Source organism: Pipistrellus hanaki (genome assembly GCF_964339955.1).
Source record: "Pipistrellus hanaki genome assembly, chromosome: 3".
In the NCBI taxonomy this organism is placed as follows: Eukaryota; Metazoa; Chordata; class Mammalia; order Chiroptera; family Vespertilionidae; genus Pipistrellus; species Pipistrellus hanaki.
The window spans coordinates 128,921,075-128,944,391 of NC_140505.1; the positions used below are offsets into that span (position 1 = coordinate 128,921,075).

Sequence of the window (23,317 nt, forward strand, 5' to 3'; positions counted from 1 at the left end):
TGATTGGAAGCATCCAGCAGAATGCAACAGGGAGACAAATGACAGAGCTTATTCAGACACATGACAGAGAGCTGATGCTTCTTATTCTGCTGTGTACATGCCTTTTCCCATCCTCTCAGACCCTCTCTAACAATGACCTCTGATCCAAGAGGTCCAGGCTGCATGATGCCCCGTGTTTTTTACAATCTGCCCCCACCACGTATAGCTGCCTCTGCTTAGAAGCCCGGGACATGGCTAACAGAGAAAAGGATGAGGCAGTGACTTATATACTTGACATGGGGCTTGTTTCATGACTAAGTCAAGAGTTTGAGCATTCAGAAGAATCAAAATCCTGACGCGCCACCCTACCCCCACCCCCTGCCATAAAATAAAATAAAAAATGATAGTGCCTGATGGTTGTGATCCAATATGACAAAAACAGGCCATTTGTATCCAGATCATAAATCCGCATTTTAGAATTCAAATGGTCTGGTTTAGAGATGAGTCTGTGCTAAATGGATACTTCCAGTGTAACAACAATGACAAAGCCATTTGGTGGATTCCTCATTCTCTGGCACGACATTATTTTTATTGGCTTTAAGGCAACTCCTATTAATAGATGCTACAGTTTGCACTGCAAATTCGTGAGTCTGTGATTCTCCTTTTAATAATACTTTTGAGCATATTTGGACTAAAATAGGATCTCTTTTTTTCCCAAGTAGAAGGTCAAACTCAGGGCAAGGCACCCACAGGGTTTTATTTAGAAGTATTCTGGATTATTCCATTAATTCTCATAACGTTTGTTCATTAAGCAGTGACGTGGGCAACAGTCATTTGGGACTGCTAGTGGGACAGGTAAGCCAGCAGTCACTACAGCATGAGGTTGACCAGATGTCCAGGAGCCCGGTGCTGATCCTGGTTCTGGCCTGAATTTCCTGTGTGACCACTTGTCTATTCTAGGCCTCTAGGTCCTATTTGTAAAAAGAGAGGTGGGACATATCAGTGGTCCCTTAGTCTTCTGGTATGAGGAGCCCTTTTATAAAATTAAAATGTTTCCTGCACTTCAACCTGACAGTTGAATTTTTGAAATCCATAATGCTTATAAATTAATCTTCATTCTAAGACTCACAGTGATTACAGATGCATATGTATGCATGTTTATTTGGCCAACTGATGGATGCTGAGAGTACCAGTGGATTCAAAGACCCCTCCAATCAGATGCCTTTTCTAGCCTGGGATTCAGTGATGGGGAAGTGATTGGCCAGCTCCCTAAAAATTTCTCTCAGCGATTGCATTCTTTGAGTCTATGAACCTTTGTTTTTGTAGAGAACAATGGAATTGCAATAACAGACCATCATAACACTTGCCAAACATCTACTAGAAAAGAGATGGTAAAAAAAAAAAAAAAAAAAAAAAAAAATCTGGCCTTAAGAACATTGTACAAATCTTAAGAGGAATCCAAGACCTAAAAATAATGAATAATATATCTAAAATCATATAACAAATTTTAACTTTTTTTTAACAATCTGAATTGAACTTCCAATTTTGCTCAAATGAAATTGGTTAAATTTTGTTTGTTTTGTTGTTGTTGTTGTTCTCAAAAGCCTATTGTTTTCTGGGGTGGAAAACCTAAATGGGTTAACCACAAGTTTAAGAGAGAGAGGAAGTTCATATTTTAATCCTGCTTTTGACAGTAACCCTGAACTAATCCTATATAATAAAACCCTAATATGCAAATCAACTGAATGGCAGAATGACTGGTCACTATGACATGCACTGACCACCAGGGGGCAAGATCCTCAAAGCAAGAGCTGCTCCCTGGTGGTCAATGTGTTCCCACAGGGGGCGTGCACTCAGGCAGAAGCTGCGCTTGCAGCTAGTGAGGGCAGTGGTGGTGGCGGGATCTTCTTCAACCTCTGAGGCAGAGCATTAGCAGGCTTAAGCTGGCAGGTGGACATCCCCTGAGGTGTCCCAGACTTTGAGAGGGCACAGGCTGGGCTGAGGGACAATCCTCTCTTCCCAACCCCTCCCCCAGTGGATACGTGTTGTGTACCGGGTCTGCAGTTGCTATACAAACCAGGAAAATTATTTATTTCAGATGGTTTAAGTTTACTTACTATCAAAATCTGAAAATAAGTATGATGACTTTTTTTTTCCTATAAAAAGGGATAGTTTGCTCAATCGTGTTTTCCTGTTGCCATTCATATATAAGTCAACAATTTTCAAAAATTATGGTAAATAGAAATGACCCAATGCATTAGTACTAAGTTGGATACATTGTAAGGATGGTTTATGACTTAGAAAGCCTTTTCATATCCTGCTTAAATCTTCTCATCTTAAATAGTATAAATTAGTTGTTTCTTCTCATCTTAAATAGTACTAAATTAGTTGACTGTAGCATCTAATTAAGAATTCCAGTTGTTTCCACAGTGTCTAGCTCCTACGACAAGAGATTGATTTAGGCTTGTGAATGCCAGCATTTCACAGAAGTGACAGAGGTCAATTACACATTGAGCAGGAGAGATGCACCTGTCCCTTTAAAAAGTAATAGTAATGATCGATAGTAATAAGATGGCCTAGGAAACTCAGAAAAAGCTCCTATGCACATCAATGTTATAGGAGAATGGCTAAAGAGCATGACCATCAGGAGGCAGGAAAGGAAGGACCATATTTCATTGCAGGTTGGTGTCTGCAGCTTTTTTTGTCATCCCATTTCTTTTCGTTTTAGTTGGCACCTCTAGACACTGGAAGAACTTGAAAAGAGAATTTTGGAAATGAGACACAGAAAATAATACGAGATACCAAGGCCTTTTTCTTTTCTGTCCCCTACCCTCAGCGAAAGAGGAAACGGTCTGTCTTATCCTCCCATTTAAGAGTCAGTGGCGAGAGCTGCAGTTGTCTTTGTACATCCTTACCTTGGAGGCCCGAAGTTGGAATGACATCCAGAGACCTTACTTGTAGCTTCCCAGACAGGATAGAAAAATGCTTCCAGTGTGCGTCATATCATTGTTTACATGTTTTGATTAATGACTGTAGTTTGGTGGTTTTGTCTTTTTTTAACTACAGTTATCTAAGGGGAGGAATATATGTGCCATCAGCTTCCTACACTGATGTGTCCCAAAAATATTCTGTTTCCAAAACTTGTTTAAAATCATTTTAAAGCACAAATTTCCCCCTGTTGGTATACTTTTTATCAACCCTAGATTTACATTTATCCATAGCCCTCTGCATTCCCAGCTAATCACAGAGATCCTTTAATTCATGAATTTTGAAGATCTCACTTGAAGAACAGGAATTAACCATTTTGGTTTTTTTATTTTTAAGGACAATTAAAGCCCTAGAGGTAGGCATGGATTTACTTGACATCACAGTTCCTGAGGCCATACCTCTGGGAAAGTCCTCTGGGAAAACGGATTATGCCAACCAGCTCTCTTAAGTGGTTGCCAAGACAACCTTCCCCTTCTTCTCAGCTAGGAGTTACCTGACTGTTAACCTGGGTGTTCAGAAGAAAATTGGCTAATTTTCAGGAGGTGAAAATGGAACTCAAGACACACTAGCGCATTGAATTCCCATTGAATTGTCACCTGATGTGTGTTGGCTTTTATGCCCTACAAATACTTTGGACCACAGCCATCCCAGAGAAAGTGTTTATGTTCAAAGTTCTAGGTCAGAATCAGTCAAAACATGTATGTGTAAGTTCTCCCTCCTTGCCACGCCATCTGCATGAAGACTTGGGAAAACCTTGGTCTGAGGTACCCCGAGTTACAGCAGCCGACATTCGCCTCGCTTGACTCCTGCCCAAGCCAGCAGAGATTTTACCCAAGAGGCACATTAACATCCACACTTTTTGTTCTAAATTTACTGTACCAAACTTTACCAAAGGAATTCCAGATTTGAAAATAATAAAAAAAAGCCAAGGAGCGTTAAGTCCCATTGTTAGCCCAGAAGTGAGTCACCGCTGCAGAATTTCTTCTGTCTACTGATTAGACCGGATGCTGCTGGGTGGTGCGGCAGGAAAGGCTGCTGCTCTCTGTATGTGTGAGTTAATAGTCACAAAAGGTCACAGTTTTAACATGTTAAAAACCAAATCTCTCTCCTGAGCATCTGGAGGGGTGTTGGTTTTTCTTTGGCGTGTGTGCGTGCGTGTGTGTTTTTCCCCAAAGCACTCTCCTAGGAGCAAAGGGGAAAAGCTACGCATTTTCTCCCTTCTAACCTGAGCTTACCCCCAGCTGACACAGCTACGTGCCTCCCCGCATGCAGACTGAGACGACGCTGATGTTCAGGGTTGTCGAGGCGAACGTGGTGTGAGATAGCTGCCGTTTCTGGAGGGGCAGTGGGCCTGGGTCCGCCCTGGCCTGGCCAGACAGCGTTCTTATTCTGTGGCCACGGAGCCACTTTTATTCTGTAGCCGCACCACGTTTGCAATAGATGGAATGACTTTCTTTTGTGTGGAATGGGGCATAATTAGGCGAACAAATAATTTATCATCCACACCAAGCCACTCCCGAGAAGGAAAGGTGTCCCTATTAGTGATTACACAGGACAGCAGGAGTGAGCCAGAACGGTGCCAGACAAACCAGATGCGTGATCTCCCTGGGCACACACAGGGTGAGCTAAGCGTTTACCAAAAGGATAAGAAAAAGAAAACGCAGCACTGATTTAGTACTCGCTAAACGACAACCACGGCGCTCAGCATTTTATGGAGTACCGCCTTTACATCTTGCCAAACTTGAACCCTTACTAGGCAAATAATTACTGTTTGCCAGGTCAGTGGTTTTCAAACTGTTTTTGGGAACAATGGGGAACAAAACAATGGGAAGGCACAACCTTCTACAAGACACCACTATGGAGAGCCAATAAAAAGCAGAATGCCCTGGTCACAGCTGGCATTGGGAGCTAGTCCTAAAGAGCCAACCTCCTCTTCCTCCACCGGCCTCGGGCACTCAGCACCACTGCAGAGCCCTGGGTTCCTGGGATAGCCTGCAGCTAGACATCGAAATGCTCTGACTCATTGAATCCTCACAGTCTGATGAGCTTTATCATTAATGTCACCTTATAAGTGAAGAAACCCCAACGGGGAAGGAATAAATGATGTATCCAACATCGTAGAGCTAATAGGTTCAAAGGCAAGGATTCACACTTGAATCTCTCAGACTCTAAACCCACTTCTTTCCACAATATCACCCACTATCTCCACCACAGCAGGCATCATGGTTAATATTTAGACACATGTTTGGCTCTTTCCACCTAGGCTTGCCTGACTTAGATGGCATTGTGTCCTCTGCCAGGTGCGTTCTTCGCTCTCCAAGGCCATCAGAGGCCTCATCCCAGGGCCTTGCAGCCAGTTCTGTTTGACCAGATAGCACCAAAGAGTAACAGTGAAAACAGCTAGCAATATGGTGTCTTTATGTGCTCAGCTGTGTGTGCTAAACATGTTAAGTGGATTCTCCCATTTATGTCTCACAGCAGTGCCATGAGGTAGGCACTATTGTTTTATTACCTCACATTTTGAAGATGAGAAAATTGCAAAGATTACATAGGGTAAGGCAGCTCATAAGTGATGGAGACAGGATTTGTCTTGGCCACAGTGTGTGGTGGTGTCTTTTTCCTCTTAATGTACCCTTCTGGTAATGAACCTGACACCTTAGCATCCCAAACCCAGACCTTTCCAAACTCATAACCATGCTCCATGCTCATAGTGAATTGGGTCCTTTCCCCCTGTTTTTACATGACCTTACCCTTTTTTGATAAACTAACTCCTGCTGGGCAGTAGGTATTGTAGCTTAATGTGTTGTATCTTCTGGGGAAACAGATTTATGTTTCAAGAGGAATCTCCAAAGAGGGATGGTCCTTACCCACAATGTACTGAGTAATGGTAGTGACATCAGGCACTGCCCGAATGATGATGGTCCAGCTATTTGGGGCCCCATAAGCCTTCTTCACAGAAGCATCATCTTGATCAACATGGATATATGTTAACTTTGGTTGAGTTTAAACCATGATCTATTGGAGGTTAAGGATTCTTTTTTAATATATTTTATTGATTTTTTACAGAGATGAAGGGAGAGGAATAGATAATTAGAAACATCAATGAGAGAGAAACATCAATCAGCTGCCTCCTGCACACTCCCTACTGGGGATGTGCCCACAACCAAGATACATGCCCTTGACTTGAATCGAACCTGGGACCCTTCAGTCTGCAGGCTGACACTCTACCCACTGAGCCAAACCGGTTTGGACAAGGATTATTTTAATGCCTGATCTTTAAAAGGGAGTTAAAAGATGCCTTTTAAAGTTAATTAAACACACACACACACACACACACACACACACACACACACAAAGAGCATTCTTGCCTCTTACCTTTGAGGACCAGCTTGCATTAGGAATTTTATACCAGTAATAAAGATCCAGACTTCAGCAAGTCCATGGAGCCTTGTCTGCTCTGAAAGACACCTATGGCCCAAGTCAGAACCTTCCTGGAAAGTGAATTATTTCAGGGCTCTTCTGAGAGTTTCATAATTAATCTAACACTATATATTTATTCCATAATACATTTTGTATACAGGCACTATATTAGGTTCTTTGGTATATTTTTTTACTATTGTTACCTTATAAAAAGACTGTATTTACCTCATAATGAGTAATGTCCTCCAGATAATCTCAGATTTTAAGTTCTTACAAAGGTCCACAGAGTGTTCTGTATACCAATATATTCAATTAGACAGTTATTACAATTTTTCAAAGATGATAGTGATGAGTTCCTGAACTTAAATCAGTTTCCAGTTAATGCACGGTGGGAAGCCCTTTGCCCTATTTCAGCCTGGAGTTTATCTCTTGTTATGTGACATGAAAATGGCATGGCCTATGTAACTAGGGTGACCTTACTTCTTTATAAATGATAAATGAACATGCTTGTTAAATATCTGGAAGACACAAAGCTGGGAATGGTAAATGGAAGCCTAATAAACTGATGAATAGTAATGATGTCAGTAAATGAGAACACTATGCTAACACCAACATGTTAAACTTAATAGGAATAAATAGAAAGTCCTGCATTTAGTTTTAAAAATTCAGTAATGTAGGTTCAGGGTAGAAGAGAGCTGTAGTTTTCATATTAAAACAAACAAACAAACACAAAAACACCTGCATACGTCTCCATTAACCTAAAGCTCCACTCAGTATTCTAAAATGCTTGCTAAGTCCCGACCACCAGGTGGACTTTGTGGGATCTGACCACCAGGTGCACCTGCAAATGCAAGTTAATTGGCCAGTAATGTGCAACTCAAGGGAGAAAAATTTCCCACTGACTTGATCTCATCGGGAGCAGTCACAACACTCTAAGAAGGTCATAGTTGATAAAATAGCCTGTAGAAGAGGGAGACTAGACTGGTGAGTGACAGGGAAACCAGGCTGGATGGAAATATTGAATGACCACAGGATGTTTAGTCTAGAGACGAAAGGAGTATGAGACTTTGATGGTTGTTTTCTCGCTTTTAGGGAGCTATTGTGTGACGACAGGAGGAGCCTTAAGCCTTTTTTGGGTTATTTTGGTTCATCCAGTGAGGTGACAGTTAGAGAAGGGTGGATTCATTTTGATGTCTTCAAGTTTTCCTGCCAACTTTGATTCCCACAAGGATTCCAGCAGAAACCGACTGACCATCTGCCACGGAGACTGCTCCCTCTGCCAGGCTAGCTTGTGTGGGCGATTGACATGAGTGATTTCTGAGGATCTCTTTGATGTTAATTCTTCCATTTTTATTTTTTCAAGTTAAGTGGGAAGTAACATAACTTTCTATGTACCTTCCTTAAGCCTTCAGACACCCAAGGATTTTGCTAGCCTGCTACTAATAAGTTCACTTCCTCATCTTCCCCACCTTCACTGGCTGAGAAAACCTTGACTCAGTTAATGGAACATCATAGAAAATACTCTCCTAATGTTAAAATACACTGCTGACCCATTTGGAACAGTTATGAAAACCTAGACTATGTCACTTTCAATCACTAGATGGACATGTAAATACCAGTGGTCATCAGAACAGACAGGAAGGAGGAAAGCTTGCCTCAGTTGAGATGAATAGAGAGGAAATTCCTAAGATCAGAGCCCATGAGATCCATTAACACATTCAAGGCTCCATACATCTGCAGTTCAATGGAGAGGACTAATGGTGCCCTGAGCTGTGCGAGTGCTCCAGGGAAGGAGGCAGGCACCTCTCAGTCCTTGCAGCTGCCCTAAAATTTACTGTGGCTGTATCACTGGAGCTTCCCAGTCAAGGCCAGCATCTTCCAGACACCTGCTGTGTTCTAGGTGTGCCCTGAGGTCACCATCCGGCTAAGAGGAAGATTTACCACAGCCTCAGCTGCCCATTTCTGTTGCCAACTTATGACCAAGGAATACTTGGCCAGAAAGTTGCCTTTAGTACAACATAATGTACCGTTCTAGGGGGAAAGACTGATGAAATATTTCTGCCAAAAGTGGATGTCGCCAGAAACTGCGTATTTACCTCTTTATCTCTTACCAAATATATCATTTTGGCATTATGTAGATCTGTTTAGTTAAGAAGGGTGAATCTTACTATCTGAATTTCTTGTATGCTTATATTTATAGAGGTTGACAAGTAAACATAGATACAAGCCCAGTTTTATTGTAGTTATTACCATAACCAAAAAACATGTTACAGTGAGGCAACATACCTTGTTTTTAAGTTGAAGTGCTTATATGATCCTATATAATAAAAGGCTAATATGCAAATAGACTGAACGGCGGAACAACCCATCGCTACGATGTGCACTGACCACCCAAAGGCCAATGCTCAATGCATTCCCACAGGGGGAGCACTGCTCATCCAGAAGCCCTGAGCTGGAATCACGGCTGGCAAGTGCAGAGGCGGTGGCAGGAACCTCTCGGCCTCTGTGGCAGATGTCCAACATCACTCAGACATCCTCCAAGGGCTCCTGGACTGTGAGAGGGCACAGATTGGGCTGAGGGACCCACCCCTCATGCCTCCCCCACCCCCCTGCCCCTGGAGTGAACAAATTTCATGCACCAAGCCTCTAGTGTAAAAATAATTATTTAGAATAATAACAACAGCTAAAACATAATTTCAAAATTTGTTGTATGATTTCAGAGTTAGGGAGACTTTATAGAACTGAAAATAGTTACTAACTGTGATGCAGTTATTCAGTAAGCAGGAAAAATAAGTAGGATTTAATATTACTATCTGGCAGCTCTGCAAAGTATAAGAACCTTTCATTATTATAGAGAGGAAAATATAAGATAGTTCTTTTATATATAAAAGAAACATCATTATTTTTCACAAAGGCTGCTACCTTCTACTAATCCAATAACAATAGGTGTGCTGAGTAACCAGCGATGATAATGTTGAAAACAGAGTGGAAAAAGCAAGAACCAATCCCCTTTTTTCCAATTCAGTTAAAGGCCCACCCACTATTGTATTTAGACATCAGTATGCTCCACGCAGAGGCTGAGGTTGTTTCCACATTACACACTCAGACCATTTCAAGGTAGTTGTTCTTTGTAGATGTAGAAGGAGCAACATTTCATAGTTGAGTTTTGTTTAGTAAACCAACTTTCATCAATTTTAATCCAAGTGTATGAACCATTTTAACACGAGGTGAGTGACAAGACACCTGAGAAGTAATACTAACATTCCAGATGTTCATTTAACCTTAATTTAACCTTCACAAGAACCCTATGAAATAGGTGTTATAGTTTTCCCACTCTCAAGAGAAGGAAACCAAGGCACAACAGGTTTTAAGAAACTTGTCCATGATCCCACAACTAAGAATTGGCAGAGGAGAGATTCAAACTCAGACGGCCTGGCTGGTTTCCAAGTCCAAGTACTTAACCAAAAGGATGCACTGTCTGCCCAGTAATGGTGGGTAGGTGAAATTTACCAAGTATCTAGAGTGTACCAGGCACTGTGTTAATCCCTTTGTGCATTAGCATATTAAGTTCACCAGTTGGGTCATTTGGACACAGGTAAGAGGGATAATACCCTAGCTTGGATGCAGTTTCTGTTACTTGTGATTGCGATATCAGCAATAAGAAGTTACTGTCTTATCTTTTCCTCGCAGAGGCGGGATGGTCCAAACCAGTGAGCAGTATGAATTTGTGCATCATGCTCTGTGCCTGTACGCGAGCAGACTTTCCGCAGAAACAGTCCAGTGATTCTCTGAAGATTTACCAGGCCATCAATCTCTAGGGGTGACTAATCAATTGCCCACTTGATGCTTCTAGAAGAAGCTTCCTGCGAGGAGAGGAAAGAGAAGCCCTGAAGTCAAGCTCTGGCATGGCCATGGAAGATGGCAACATGGGAAAGGTTGCCGGCCCCTTGTGTGTGTGAATGCATTTGTAAGCAGCTCCTAAGTTATTCTGAAGGTCCTGTACTGATGGAGGGATGATAGACTTCGCCCACAGCTAAGAAGGCTTTTGTTGTGTCTGTATTGATTATCTGCCACATGGAATGTATGTATGAAACGCCCACTGATACATGTCATCAGATGATGACTGGAAGAGCTGCTGAAGAAATTACTATTGTGTGTTTAGATGCTTTAATGTTTGCAAAATCTGTCTTGCGAATGGACTGTCAGCTGTTAAACTGTTCCTTTTTAAGTGCTATTATCTTTCTCAGTTACCAGAATCTTGCCGCTAAAGTTGCAAGGGATTGATAAAGGTTTTTTAACAAATGAGTCTTTGCTTTTGAAAAGAAAAAAAAATCAAAGGCAGTAACTATTTTATATGGAAATGTGTCTTGATAATATTACCTACTAAATGTGTATTTATCAGTACCTCCTATCAATCAATTACAGAGCACAATGACTGTCATTGGGTATCTATGTATTTATTCTCTATTATTGGGCATTGAGGTGGCTGCTGCTGCAGAACTCTATTCACTGTATTTGTACATTGTGAGTCACTTTACTGTAAAAAGGAAACACAGATTTGTAGCCACTCTGACGCATCAAGAACTTTAGATACTTGTCTCTTTTATTAGGAGTTTGTGAGTATGCTCTCTGCCTGGAGTGTCTTGCCCAATAAAAGGCAATTGCTTTGGGCATGATCACCTGTCACTTTTCCAGAGGTTCTTCTACAGGCTGCTGCCACAGATATCCTTACATTTCAGAAAGGTTTTGATCCTCACAAATAAAGCTAACAACAACAACAACACAAAAACTACACTCAGCAAACAATAGATGTTCTGCTCAACTATGAATTTCTAATGCAGCTATGTTGACTTCGTTTCATACTGCCAATAAACGACTCTTAATACTAAATGTTGAGTTGAGCGGGTACTTTTTCCCTCTTTGGAGATCGGCTGTTATCTTTTGGGGAGAGCCTGCTGTGTATGGTGTGAAGGGTTTAATTTTAGTCTCCGCCTCTCCTCAGGGGAGATGACTACCTCCAGTGTAATACCCATTGTCATCACCTGAGGGATAATGACCTTGAAGTGCTATCATTATGTGGTTTTCCTTGATGGACTCCCGGCACTTCATTTCAGGAGCAGCACGTGTGTATGTCTTTCTAGCACTTGTCCTAGACCCTCAGCAATCACGTGGTGTGTGTTGGTCACCTGGAGAGATGTCATGTCAGAGGAGCATTTAATCACCTGAGATCACAATTCCTTTCTTCCCTCTTGAGGTTAAGAAGTGCCACAGGGATGGATGGGGGAGAAAACTTGGGAGTTTTATTCCACTCCTGGAGGCTGGGATTTTTTTTCTACATAAAAAAAAGAGAGGTAATCATAATCCCTTCTTTCTAAGGAAACAGACAAAAGGACACTGGTGTAAAACTTCCCCTAAACAATTCAATAGGAGGAAGTGCTCGTCACTGACTTTCCCCCCCACGAAGGCACATTTCCTTCCCTGGTCTTTGCTTCTCTTATCTGGGAGGATTTTTTTCCCCCAAAGCGAAGCATGAGCAGTTGTTTGGTGGAAAATGGAGGCTGAATTTTACATGGCGGTGCTGGCCTGCTTGATCTTCGGCAACTCAGGTGAGTGGGCCTGCCTCGGGGTCCTGACACGGCTCTCTGGGAGCTGGCAGGCGGGATTCTGTCCTTTGAAAAATGCCTGAAATGGGACGGAAATGGAGCCAGGTCTCCATGGCAGTTTGGCCGAAGATGATGAGGAGGGGGGATAGAAGGAGCAGGGTCTGCCCAGACTGCTGAAATTTCTCTCCAAACGAAAATAAAAGGCCTCCTGCCTCAGGCAGCTTCTGAAATGGCACCTTCACAGCAGAAAGAAAGGGGTCCTGAGGAAATACTTTTGTTATATCACAGCCTGGGCCATTCTCCACACTTTTGTCCAATTAGGTTATGATTTTGTGGTGTGTGTGTCGTGTGTCGTGTGTCGTGTGTGTGTGTGTGTGTGTGTGTGTGTGTGTTAAAGAAAGAAAATGTAAGCAATATAATTTAAGGGGGTGAACTGTGGTGTGTTTAATTTGGAAGTTGCTATTTGGCAGGAAGGTCTGAATATTTTCATGGGAGCGCTGGGCACATTAAAAATGGTTTCTGAGCCCAAATATCTCACTTTCTAATACTGATGTTTAACAACTGGGTATTTAATTTTCTCCCATTAAGAAACGCTGGCAGTTTAATCTGTTAATATTAAAGGGGAAAATTACAGATACTGTTACAAAATAGAAAAATAATTCTAAGACTACATGAACTTTAGTTTGTGGCCATCGGTTCCTTCATTGGTTATTGTTAGCTAGAAGGTGTGCTTAGAGGGGTGTGAAAGCTTCTTTCATTCTGGGGTAAATGCATCCAATTTTAAAATTTTTATTTAAACTATGTAATTTATGTACACATATTTATTGCAATAGTAAATTCAGGGCTGCAAAAAAGGGTGCCCTTTAGAGTTGGGGGTCGAAGTGGTGTGGAAAGAATAAAATTCTGAAAGGGAACTGAGCTTTTCACAATTTCAGCACATTTAATTGGACAAAAACCTCAAGCCATGGTCTTTGGATAGTTTGTTTCTTTTCTGAGCTTCCTGTCAGTGTTTCACAGGGGGTGTGAGGGAAAGGAAGGTTTTCCCCCTAACTCATGTGAAAGTACAAGAAAGGGGGCTACGGGTGACCTTGTGACATTGTCAGCCTTGGGGTTTTACGTTCCATGTGTTGAATCTGGGAATGGTCCCTTGAAATCAGTGCCATAGCAAAAGATAATAAGTAAGCCTTCTGTTTTCCCTGGCTGGCGTGTGGGCGGGCAGCTTTGTTTTCGCATGGGCCTTGTCATCTGCTTGCTACATGGTGCGAGATGAGCTTTTCCATCTTCCAGAGGGGTTTCAGATCGTCCACGTCCAGAAACAGCAGTGCCTTTTCGAAAACAAGGTCGTGTCCATGGGCCCGTGCGATGGGGCCGAGCGGAGCCAGCAGTGGCGGTGGACTGAGGACGCGAAGCTCCAGCACGTGCAGTCCGCGCTGTGCCTGGGCATCTCCTCTGGGGGCCCGATCCGCGCGGCCGTCTTTGTCCCCTGCTCCCAGGCCCCCCGGTGGACCTGCTACGAGGAGATGTTCCTTGGGGTGGAAAATACCTCCCTCTTTCTGAAGAAACAAGGCCCCAAGGCAGCAGTCAGAAAGGGCAGGAAATACCTCCATAGCTGGATGAAAAGAGATGTCAACAAGGAGGGAAAACCAGTGGATGAAGGCCTTTGCTTAAATAAAGGTGAGCTATTCCTTTCAGAATCAATGCTGAAGGTCCTTCTGCTAAACGTCCTGTTTCGTCACATTCAAGGGAAGTCTGTGTGCCCCCACCCAATTCCTATGGAAGATTCCTAAGCTAATGGGAATGAATCATGTGGTGCCCACCAACATGGAAAACTTCTTTATCCTCATTAAAATTAACCCATCTCTCCCTCTCTCTCTCTCTCTCTCTCTCTCTCTCTCTCTCTCTCTCTCTCTCTCTCTCTCTATATATATATATATATATATATATATATCCCCTTCTTTTCTTGCTCCTTTTATTAATTCAACAAATACTTCTTGTGTTTCTTTGTTGTGCCAGACACTAGGCACTCTAGCTAAGCACTGTGAAGTATGAATGTAGATCTGGTCATTACACATGTCTATGCAGATCTAGGCATAGACATGTGTAATAACCAAAGCCAATGGTCAGGAAACTAAAAATTTTGCTGATGTAGACACTTCTGTTCTCTGCTTATGAGGAACTATTAGAACATCAAAATGGCGCTTGAGAAGACTGGGAAGATAATGAATTGTGCTTGTGCTTGTGCCTGCTACCTTATAATTGTGCTAAAGCAAGTGTTGTACCTATGTACATTCAAAAACGTTTGTGTGTGTGTTTGTGCCACAATTGTGCAAATTTTAACTCTAGTTTTTCTAGAAGTCCATCTCCCCTCAACCCCACCTCCCATCCCAACATACATTACCAGGTATGTTCATTCAGTGGTAAACGGTAAATGGATGATTCTATCTACTTGACTCTTGAAGTGAAGTCCATCATTGGACATGTTTTGTATGAAGGTCAAAGAAGATAGTTTTTCCATGAATTACCTTCTATCTTGAAGAATTCTCCACTGCACCTGTATGTACTTTTTTGGCCTCTAAATAAATGCAGTGGGCTCTTTTATGGTGGAGGTTGAGTGTTGTAGTCCCTATCCTTATAAAACTTGTGACTATGAGGATAAAGTAAAAATATAAAAGTCAGTTAGAAAAGTCAACTTTATCAGAGAATACAAAGCTGCATAGTATTCCATTGTGCAAATGTACCACAATTTTCCTACTGATCTACTGATGGGCACTTGGGCTGTTTCCAGATCTCAGCTATTGCAAATGGCAGTTATGAACATAGGGGTGCATATATTCTTTCTGATTGGTGTTTCTGGCTTCTTAGGATATATTCCTAGAAATGAGATCACTGGGCAGATGGCAGTTACATTTTTAAACTTTTGAGGAAACTCCACACTGTTTTTCATAGTGGTTGTACCAGTCCGCATTCCCACCAGCAGTGCACTAGAGTTCCCTTTTCTCTACATCCTTGCCAGCACGTGTTTGTTGATTTATTGATGTTAGCCATTCTCCAAGGTATGAGGAGTTACCTCTTTGTTGTTTTAATTTGTGTCTTTCTGATAATTAGTGACTTCGAGCATTTTTTTCATATGTCTCTTAATCATTTGTATGTTCTCTTTGGAGAAGTGTCTATTCAGGTCCTCTGCCCATTTTTATTTGGGTTGTTTGTCTTCCTATTGTTGAGTTGTATGAGTACTTTATATATTTTGGAAATTAACCCTTTATCAGATGTATCATTGGCAAATATGTTCTCCCATACAGTGGGTTCTCTTTTCATTTTGATGCTGGTTTCTTTGGCTGTGCAAAAGCTTTCTATTCTCACATAGCAGAATTTTCGATGATACAACTCCTAAGGCAAGAGAAACGAAGGAAAAAATAGACAAGTGGAGCTACATCAAATGCCTTTTTAAAAAGAGTTGATAACTAAATATTATAATCTAAAGCACAAATATGAGTGTTGTTCATCCATAAGATGTGAACTTTTTTTTATTAAATTCTTCAGTAAAGGACTCTTTCTGAAACTTTTAATTATTTATTTTACTATTTCCAATAGTTATTTAGACTATTATAATCTCCCTCCCTTTCACTTCACCTTTATTCTAGCCCAATCTTGTTTAATATATTTAATTTATTTATATAAATATATATATATACATATAAACATAAACCATCCTTTGTCTAAGTCATCATCTGTTTTGTTTATCTCTTTTCTATAATATTTTCCTACTTTTAAAGGGCACATTATATTTGGCATTTTCCTAGAGTATAGAAAGTACCAATACAGTAAAAAATTCCTACCACCAAAATGAGTTTTATTAAGTTATTATGTTTTCAACATGCTTGAAAATTAAAGGAGGGACACTAACAAATTGTGTATTTTCTTTATAATAATTATAAAAAATTCCATTTCTATTATTGGTTATATCTGAGCCAATCATAGACTAATTCATAAGCTAAAATATATATTGATTTTTTAAAATATATTCAAAATATGATCTTAATATGGTGCAGTGATTGCAAATAACCTTATAGGTAAGCTATTTGCAACTTAAATGCAAAACTTTTTAGACTGAACAAGGATAATTCACCTTTTCTGGAATCTTGTTCCAAGAGGAATTGTATATAATGTGAAAACAATGTAGCAGCAATAGTACAATAAAGCTTTTAAAAATAGCTTCAACATATTGTTCCATTGTGTGGCAACTTTTCCTTGCATTTGTCAAAACACATCTTGCTCTTTCATGAACTGTAAAATGCATATACCTTTTAAAGCACATCAGAATTTATAGATATCAAAACAGCCAAAAATCTACTATTTTTATAATTTCATAGCACCCATTTCAACGAAGAGTTCAGGAGATGGGACAATGAACTCTTTTGATCACTTTACATCTTCATGTAATGGATTTTCTTTCCTTCCATCTATTTTATAATCTTTTCATACCCACAAAAGGACCCTCGCTGGTGTTACTCAGTGGTTGGAGCATTGGTCTGTGCACCTAAGTGTTTCAGGTGTGATTCCTGGTCAAGGGCACATATCTGGGTTGCAGGTTTGATCCCTAGTTAGGGCACATGTGAGAGGCAACCAATCGATAGATCTCTCTCACATTGATGTTTCTCCTTCTTTCTCTCTCTCTCTTCTTCTCTCCCTCCCCTTCTCTCCTCCCCCTCTTTCTTTCTCTTTCTCTCTCCCTCCATCCTTCACTCCCTTCTACTCTCTCTAAAAATCAATAGAAAAATATCTTCCAGTGAGGATTAACCAAAAAATAAAAATACCTACATAAGGAATAATTAAATTTCAGTTTTTGCTTGTGGTGTATATATGAATAAAATCATATACTTAGATGTATATTGGAATCACCTGAGAATATTGTTAGAAATGCAGATGGTGGATCCCACACCAAATCTACTGAATCACAATTTCTAGGGCAAGGGCCACACCCCAAAGGTGATTCTGCTGCCTACCAAAGGCTGTGAACCACAGCTTTAAATTTCACAAAATTTGGAAACAATGTTAAACTAAAACTTCTTTCCTGCTTCTGAAATAGCACAAGCTAAAAAACCCCAAATGAAGGGGTACTTAACTTGGATATTCTGTAGGTTCTTTCTTTGGAAAAAGGTGGTGGCCCAAAATGGAAATGGGCTTGTTTGGTTAGGGGTGTTTTATAAATAAATGTAGAAGGTTAATTAAAGACAATTACAGAAGACTGGAGAATTTTCTGTAAGATATTTCAAAACTAAATGCAATGGTAGTAAGCTATGTTATTCGCAGAGGAAATTTCAAGAATGTTTTGATCATTTGTCTAATTTTGGGAAGGTCTTGTTTCATCCATTGAGTTAATTATGCAAGTTGACAAATATTTTAAAAGTTCTTAGGATGAGCACTTAGCAAGTGCTCCTTAGCAAGAAAGAGTAAACATAGGTCTACATGCTAAGACATGTAATTACATGCTAGGTATTTGAAAGATGTTTTTGTCCAAACCCATCATTAAGCCTTTTTTCCGCCCTATCAGTTCTAAGAGGTAAAATTGCCACAGGTGGTAATCAACTCAGAGGATCAGCCTTGGCCAAAGCTCAAAATGACCAAAATACTAATCTCTACATACAGAAATGTTTATATCCCAGCAAAAGACATGTCTACTTACAGGGACATTCAATTACCTAACTCAATTAAGACAGGAATTAAGACCGCTTCGTGGAGTTGGAAGCCTCCCTAACACTATAGTTGGGTTTGTCGTGTTCAGTGGGTTTCACACTCAGGGATAAATAGCCCCCTGGTCTGTGTTCCAGGCGGCTCCCCAAGCACAATGGCAATGGCATTGGCACCGGGTTCTGAGAGAGAAAAGCAAACAGAAATGAAGGGGGAAGGTCTATCAAGCCTAGATCTTGGAGAAGTGCAGTAGGGTGGACATCATCACACAACATCCAGTTATATTTAAATTTCAGATAAGTGACAAATAATTTCAGTATATTTATAATATGCAATATAATATAACCTTAGTAACATTAGGTATTTGACACATATTAAATATACTGGACTATCAGTTGTTTAACACTACAATTTAACTGAGCATCATGTGTTTTTATTTGCTACATCAAGCACCTTCTGTACCGGTTACTTTACATAACGCTCCACATCTCCTGGAAAGAATGCTAAGTAGACATAATTATCTTATTAACTTTTAAGAGCACTGCTATTTGTATCTTGTTAAATTAAAAAAAAATAACTTTTCCATCTTTATTCTCTTTTTATATCAGATCCCCCTCTTTTTTTATGCACATTATCATATGAAATTTGTTAGTTTAAATTGGAATAGAAATGAATGAGGTCCAAAAAGGGGTCAGTTAGGTAAACCAGAACAGGGGAAATGCGTTGACTAATAGCATCTTCAAGAGACCTCCACCTGACGCATAGTGATGGCTTAATAAATAGCTGTTTGAACGAACCAGTAAAGGAGCGCTAAAAAAGATGAACTCTCTTCTGCCAGTCTCTAACCTGAAACTTTCAAAGTTATGATTACCTAATTGGGCAAGATTTTGTGGGTTTTTATATCCCAGAAAACTGTGATTCACTGAGAATCTGATGGAAGCATCGAAACATACCCCCTCAGCCCATAATTTACAGGCCTTTCGATGTGTCATATTATACAACCGTTCTCTAGAGCAGTGGTTCTCAACCTTTCTAATGCCTCGACCCCTTAATACAGTTCCTCATCTTGTGGTGACCCCCAACCATAACATTATTTTCGTTGCTACTTCATAACTGTAATTTTGCTACTGTTATGAACTGTAATGTAAATAATGTAGTGTTTTCCGATGGTCTTAGGTGACCCTGCTAGCGGTTCTCAACATGTGAGTTGCGACTGTTATGAATCACGTAGGCACATGTATGCAGAATTTTGCATGAAGCTTTTAGAGATTCCTTGAACCCCTGAAACCAAGTCATCGCGCCCTAAATGTTCATGGAGTGAATTTAATTCTCTCTCCTACACAGAGCTGGGATATTGTTGCTAGATGAAGAATGGGTGAACTGAACAGGGGAAATGAGCATTGTGATACTCAATGTATCTCTGACTTTTCCTGTAACTAAAGCTTATCCACACATCGGTCATTAAAGAGTCTTTGTTTTCTAAGTAAATTGCTTTTATGTGAAGAACCCATAAAACATGAAGGTAATTTTAACAACTGTCCTTTCTTTACCTCAGCTGGCCTGGGAACACAACTTTTAGTAAGGAGCATTAGAAACACGTCTCCTCCCCAAACCCCCACTGCGCTCAATGCCGCTCCGTACAGCGGGGAACAGCTCATTAGCAATAATACCACCGAGGCCTTCACCAGAACTACTCCCGGCAACTCCAGCCAAAACAGCAGCCCGGGGCAGCCCCCCAGGCTGCAGATGACTGGGAGCACGGAGACATCGTGGGTTCCCTGGACCACTGGGCCCTTCTCCAGCACCACGGAAGAGGTAAGAGGATGAGGGGGGTGGAGCATTGTTTGGGAAGCTTTCAGAAAGCCCATCCCTGGAAAAGACTTGCTTTGTGGGGAATGCCCCTACTCAAGCAGACAATCAGGTGCTCTGTGTCCCAGCTGTGAATTGTACGTAAATGCATTTTATTATTATTATTATTATTTTATTTATTTTTTTTTTTTTTGTAATGAGGAAAATCTTTAAAATGGAGTGAAAAATTCCACATCTTTCCAGCACGGACATAATTAGGCCGCCATGGCCACATTTCTGAACCCAAGTCAGGGTTCATAGTCGTACGCATAACCTAAAAGCAGGAAAGAGAGCTTTAAGTTCCCCTGCCTTTATGTCACAATCACGTGTGCGCATCAAGGGAGGAGAAAGAGTCACAAAGCAATGGAAGGTTTGGGGTTCACCGTCATTGATTTGTGAGCCGTGGTCAAGGGAAGCGAAGTCTCATACTAATTGCACATCAGCATCCACAGAAGGACCGATGGATCAAATGGTCAGAATGATATGGCACAGAGACTGCTGGAATAGTGTTTATGTTACAGGCATCGGTTTCTTTGGTTTTGCTTTCCACTCCGGGTTTTAGGCTATCCTTTTAGACAGTACAGAATAACTAAAGTGAATCAAACAAGCTAAGGTTTCATTGCTAATTAGGATAATCAATCCAAATAATTCAAAGAAAACAAAACCCCCACGCTATGCATATGACTTGTTCATTTTAGTGCTCTTTCTTCTGCTTTGTGCAGAATTTAATATTGCATATGGTTTCCAGATAGTGAGCTGATATTTCATTATTAATCACAAAACAAATATAGCCAGACCTTTGAACAATTATTGGGACTTTATTTTTATCTCCACTTTTCCTTTGCTCTAAGCCTTCCTGTGACCTGGCTCTCCCCTGGCTTCTGGAAGGCCTCGGGACTTTTCTGGACACTCTCTATATCTCTTTCAAACTCAAAATTCACTCTCAGTCCGTTTACAAAAATACCCATTTCAGGAAATAATCCAAACTCTAAATTCAATTGAAATGTTAGCTTCTCCCCTCTCATCATCTACTATCAGTTTGAACTTGAAGTAGGAAAAGGAAGCATGTCCAAATTCTCTCACTCTCCATCGAGCTCTTTACCTGCCTCTTCTCATGTGATCACTGTGGTTTCTGATCTGTCTGGGCCTGGAAAGCGGGAAGACAGGAAGTGGATGGAGAGCTGGTACTTACGAATGCCGTTATGAACTGGCACTGTGCTCTCCTTCATCTTCCAAATCCTGAGCCCTCACCACTTTCTTTGGAAATGTAATGCTTCTTGGTAGAGCACTTTCTTATTTTGGCTGAATGTGCCGTAGCCAAACCTGCATTCTAACATCAGTTTAGAAGAGTATTTATTTACTTACATATGAGCTTAAGTACTTGTATTATTTTTTCTGTGCTGTATATATTTTTATATAATATTTATATACTAGAGGCCCAGCACATGAATTCGTGCACGGGTGGGGTCTGGCTGGCCCCGATGGGGGCCCATGGGCTGATGGGAAGGGCCTCAGGCAGTTAGTCAGCTACACTCACCCCCAATTGGGGTATTGGGGGACAATTGGGGACCAGACCACCAGGGAGGAGAGGCAATCAAGACCCAGATTATGATGGTTGGCTACCACAGTGCACATCATAGCCACCAGTTGTTTTGGTCATTCTGGTCATTTCGCTGTTCCAGTCACTGGGCATATATACATAGATAGATAGATAGATAGATAGATAGATAGATAGATAGATAGATAATTAAATGCATCAAGTAAGAAACATGCTAAATAAAAACTATAATGAAAACATACATGCCTCAATACCAAAGAGTTGTCTTTTAGAAAAACTGTTTTTCCCTATTTTGTCCAGGTTTGATGATTATAAAACAAACATATGAAGACCCAGAGGTGGCTGGGCTCTGCTGGGATGAGTGCAGGACACCCAGCTAGAGCTTGGTTGCCGGCATGCCAGCCTTGGGCCTACCCAGCTCTGGGTTACAGAGCTCAGGAGAGCCAGCCCCCACAGCTGGGTTGGCAAGTTCAGGTCATGGTAAATACACTGTGGGTTTTTCTGTTTGTTTGTTTGTTTGTTTAGGCATTTTCTAAAGTGAAATCCACTGTGACACCCATGACCTTTCCTGTGGGGCACCAGAAGGACTATGCAGCTAACTATCTCATGTTCCTGTTTCCCTTGAGCTCAGGCAAAATCTTAACTCTCTTCGAGGAAGTTGAGTGTGTAGAAGCCGTGATCTTTCCAAAGGCAGGTTCTAGAACTGCAGTTTTCCAGGACCCTCAGACTTCAGTCAAGGCTTCCATGCCTGGTCATTATTTGATTTAGCAGAAGAATTTGCTTTATAATAGTCACCTCACAACAGCTGTTGTCAGACACTTTAAAAAGTAAGAGTCACTTGTGAGTGCCTCTCCTTCGAACATTTTTTTTTTACTCTTGATAGGATTATTTTTTTTCCTATTTCATTTTCCTTTTTTATTGGGGTGACTGGTTAATAAAATTACATAGGTTGCAGGTATACAATTTATATACTTCATTGGTATATTGTATCGTGTGTTCACCACCCAAGTCAAGTCTCCTACCATTTATCCCCTCTTTACCGTCCTCTACTCCCCCACTTCCCTCACCTCTGGTAATGGAAAGTGACTTTGAAAGGCACTCTCCCTCAACACCCAGAAGGGTATAAGAGAGATATAAAATCATTTGACTTAATCGCTTGGAACTGTGTAAAAAGGAAATCTCTGTGTGCCAGGTGTTTCTTTATCAGATAGCAGCCGGTGTGTGAGGCTGTGGGATTGGCTTCACAGAGCTGGGCCGTGAGGAGGGTAGGAACTCCACCTCTTGATGGGAAGAGCTGCAAAGCCACACGGCAAGGGCAATAGGTATTGGGTGGGAACCATCTGTGAGCATCAAACAACCCACCATTGTAATACTATTAGTGGTATGGTATTATTAGTACTTCACAGATAAGCTGCATTAAACTTAAAGAGGTTAAGAACTTGCCCCAAGTTGGATGATTAGAGAATAGCCGAGCAATGAGTACACACACACACACACACACACACACACACACACACCTGCACACCCAGTCACAGTCTCTTACATAAAGCTCCTGTTAATGAAGGTAAATGCCAAGGAGACCACAACTTAGAATCCAGCAATCACTCACTAATGCTATTGCAAAGTTTTCCTAAGTTGACTCTTTTGATAGTAGAATTTTCCCTACTTTTCTCCTTTAACCTCTTTCCTCACATCTTTGCCTACAGTGTTAGGGATCTATCTTTGGAATGTTGTAGATTTGTGCCAATACTTGGCTTCAAAAATCTTTCTCCCCTCTCTTTCATTCTCTCATTCTATCATCCTCGACACGAACTAACACATAGCATGTGCCTGGAAATAGGGTTTAATTACTATTAGCTACTGTTCTTACTGCTGTTACCATTGTAAAAGTATAATGTGACTGTGTATGTCTTTACATAGACAAAATTGATGGAACAAGAAGTTTGTCTGTAGTATGAATCAAGAAGTATATAGATCAGTGATTCTCAAAGCATGAACCCCAGACCCAGAACTTGTTAAAAATGCAAGCTTTGGGCTCCACCTTAGACCTACTGAATCAGAAATGCTGTGTAGAGAGCTCAGCAAAACATGTTGTAACAAGCCTTCCAAGTCACACCGATGCACTTTTAAATTTGAGAGCCACTGATATAGACAAATTTGGTCCCAGACCCACAGTATCTCCTCCATGGACTTCTAATGGCTTAGTTACCTAGCATTGAGCGTACTTTTTGTG

At 40.9% G+C, this 23,317-nt stretch overlaps 2 protein-coding genes across 9 annotated transcripts in view; both read left to right on the forward strand.

Annotated features, from left to right (window-relative positions):
- Nucleotides 1-11,274, forward strand: part of PTPRR (protein tyrosine phosphatase receptor type R) — a 267,828-nt gene extending 256,554 nt beyond the window's left edge. For all 7 annotated transcript variants that reach the window (XM_084878885.1, XM_084878886.1, XM_084878887.1 and 4 more), the window contains one exon: nt 10,078-11,274. In XM_084878885.1, coding sequence (XP_084735011.1) covers nt 10,078-10,171 — 94 coding nt within the window. In that variant the 3' untranslated portion in view covers nt 10,172-11,274. The remainder of the gene's footprint in view (nt 1-10,077) is intronic.
- A 617-nt stretch (nt 11,275-11,891) lies between these two features.
- The window catches only part of PTPRB (protein tyrosine phosphatase receptor type B), a 105,482-nt gene continuing 94,056 nt past the window's right edge, over nt 11,892-23,317 (forward strand). Inside the window, exons 1-3 of one of the 2 annotated variants that reach the window (XM_084878876.1) lie at nt 11,892-11,993; nt 13,278-13,664; nt 19,234-19,493. In XM_084878876.1, the coding sequence (XP_084735002.1) occupies nt 11,939-11,993; nt 13,278-13,664; nt 19,234-19,493 (702 nt within the window). In that variant the 5' untranslated portion in view covers nt 11,892-11,938. The remainder of the gene's footprint in view (nt 11,994-13,277; nt 13,665-19,233; nt 19,494-23,317) is intronic. The other variant, XM_084878877.1, reaches the window with a different exon arrangement.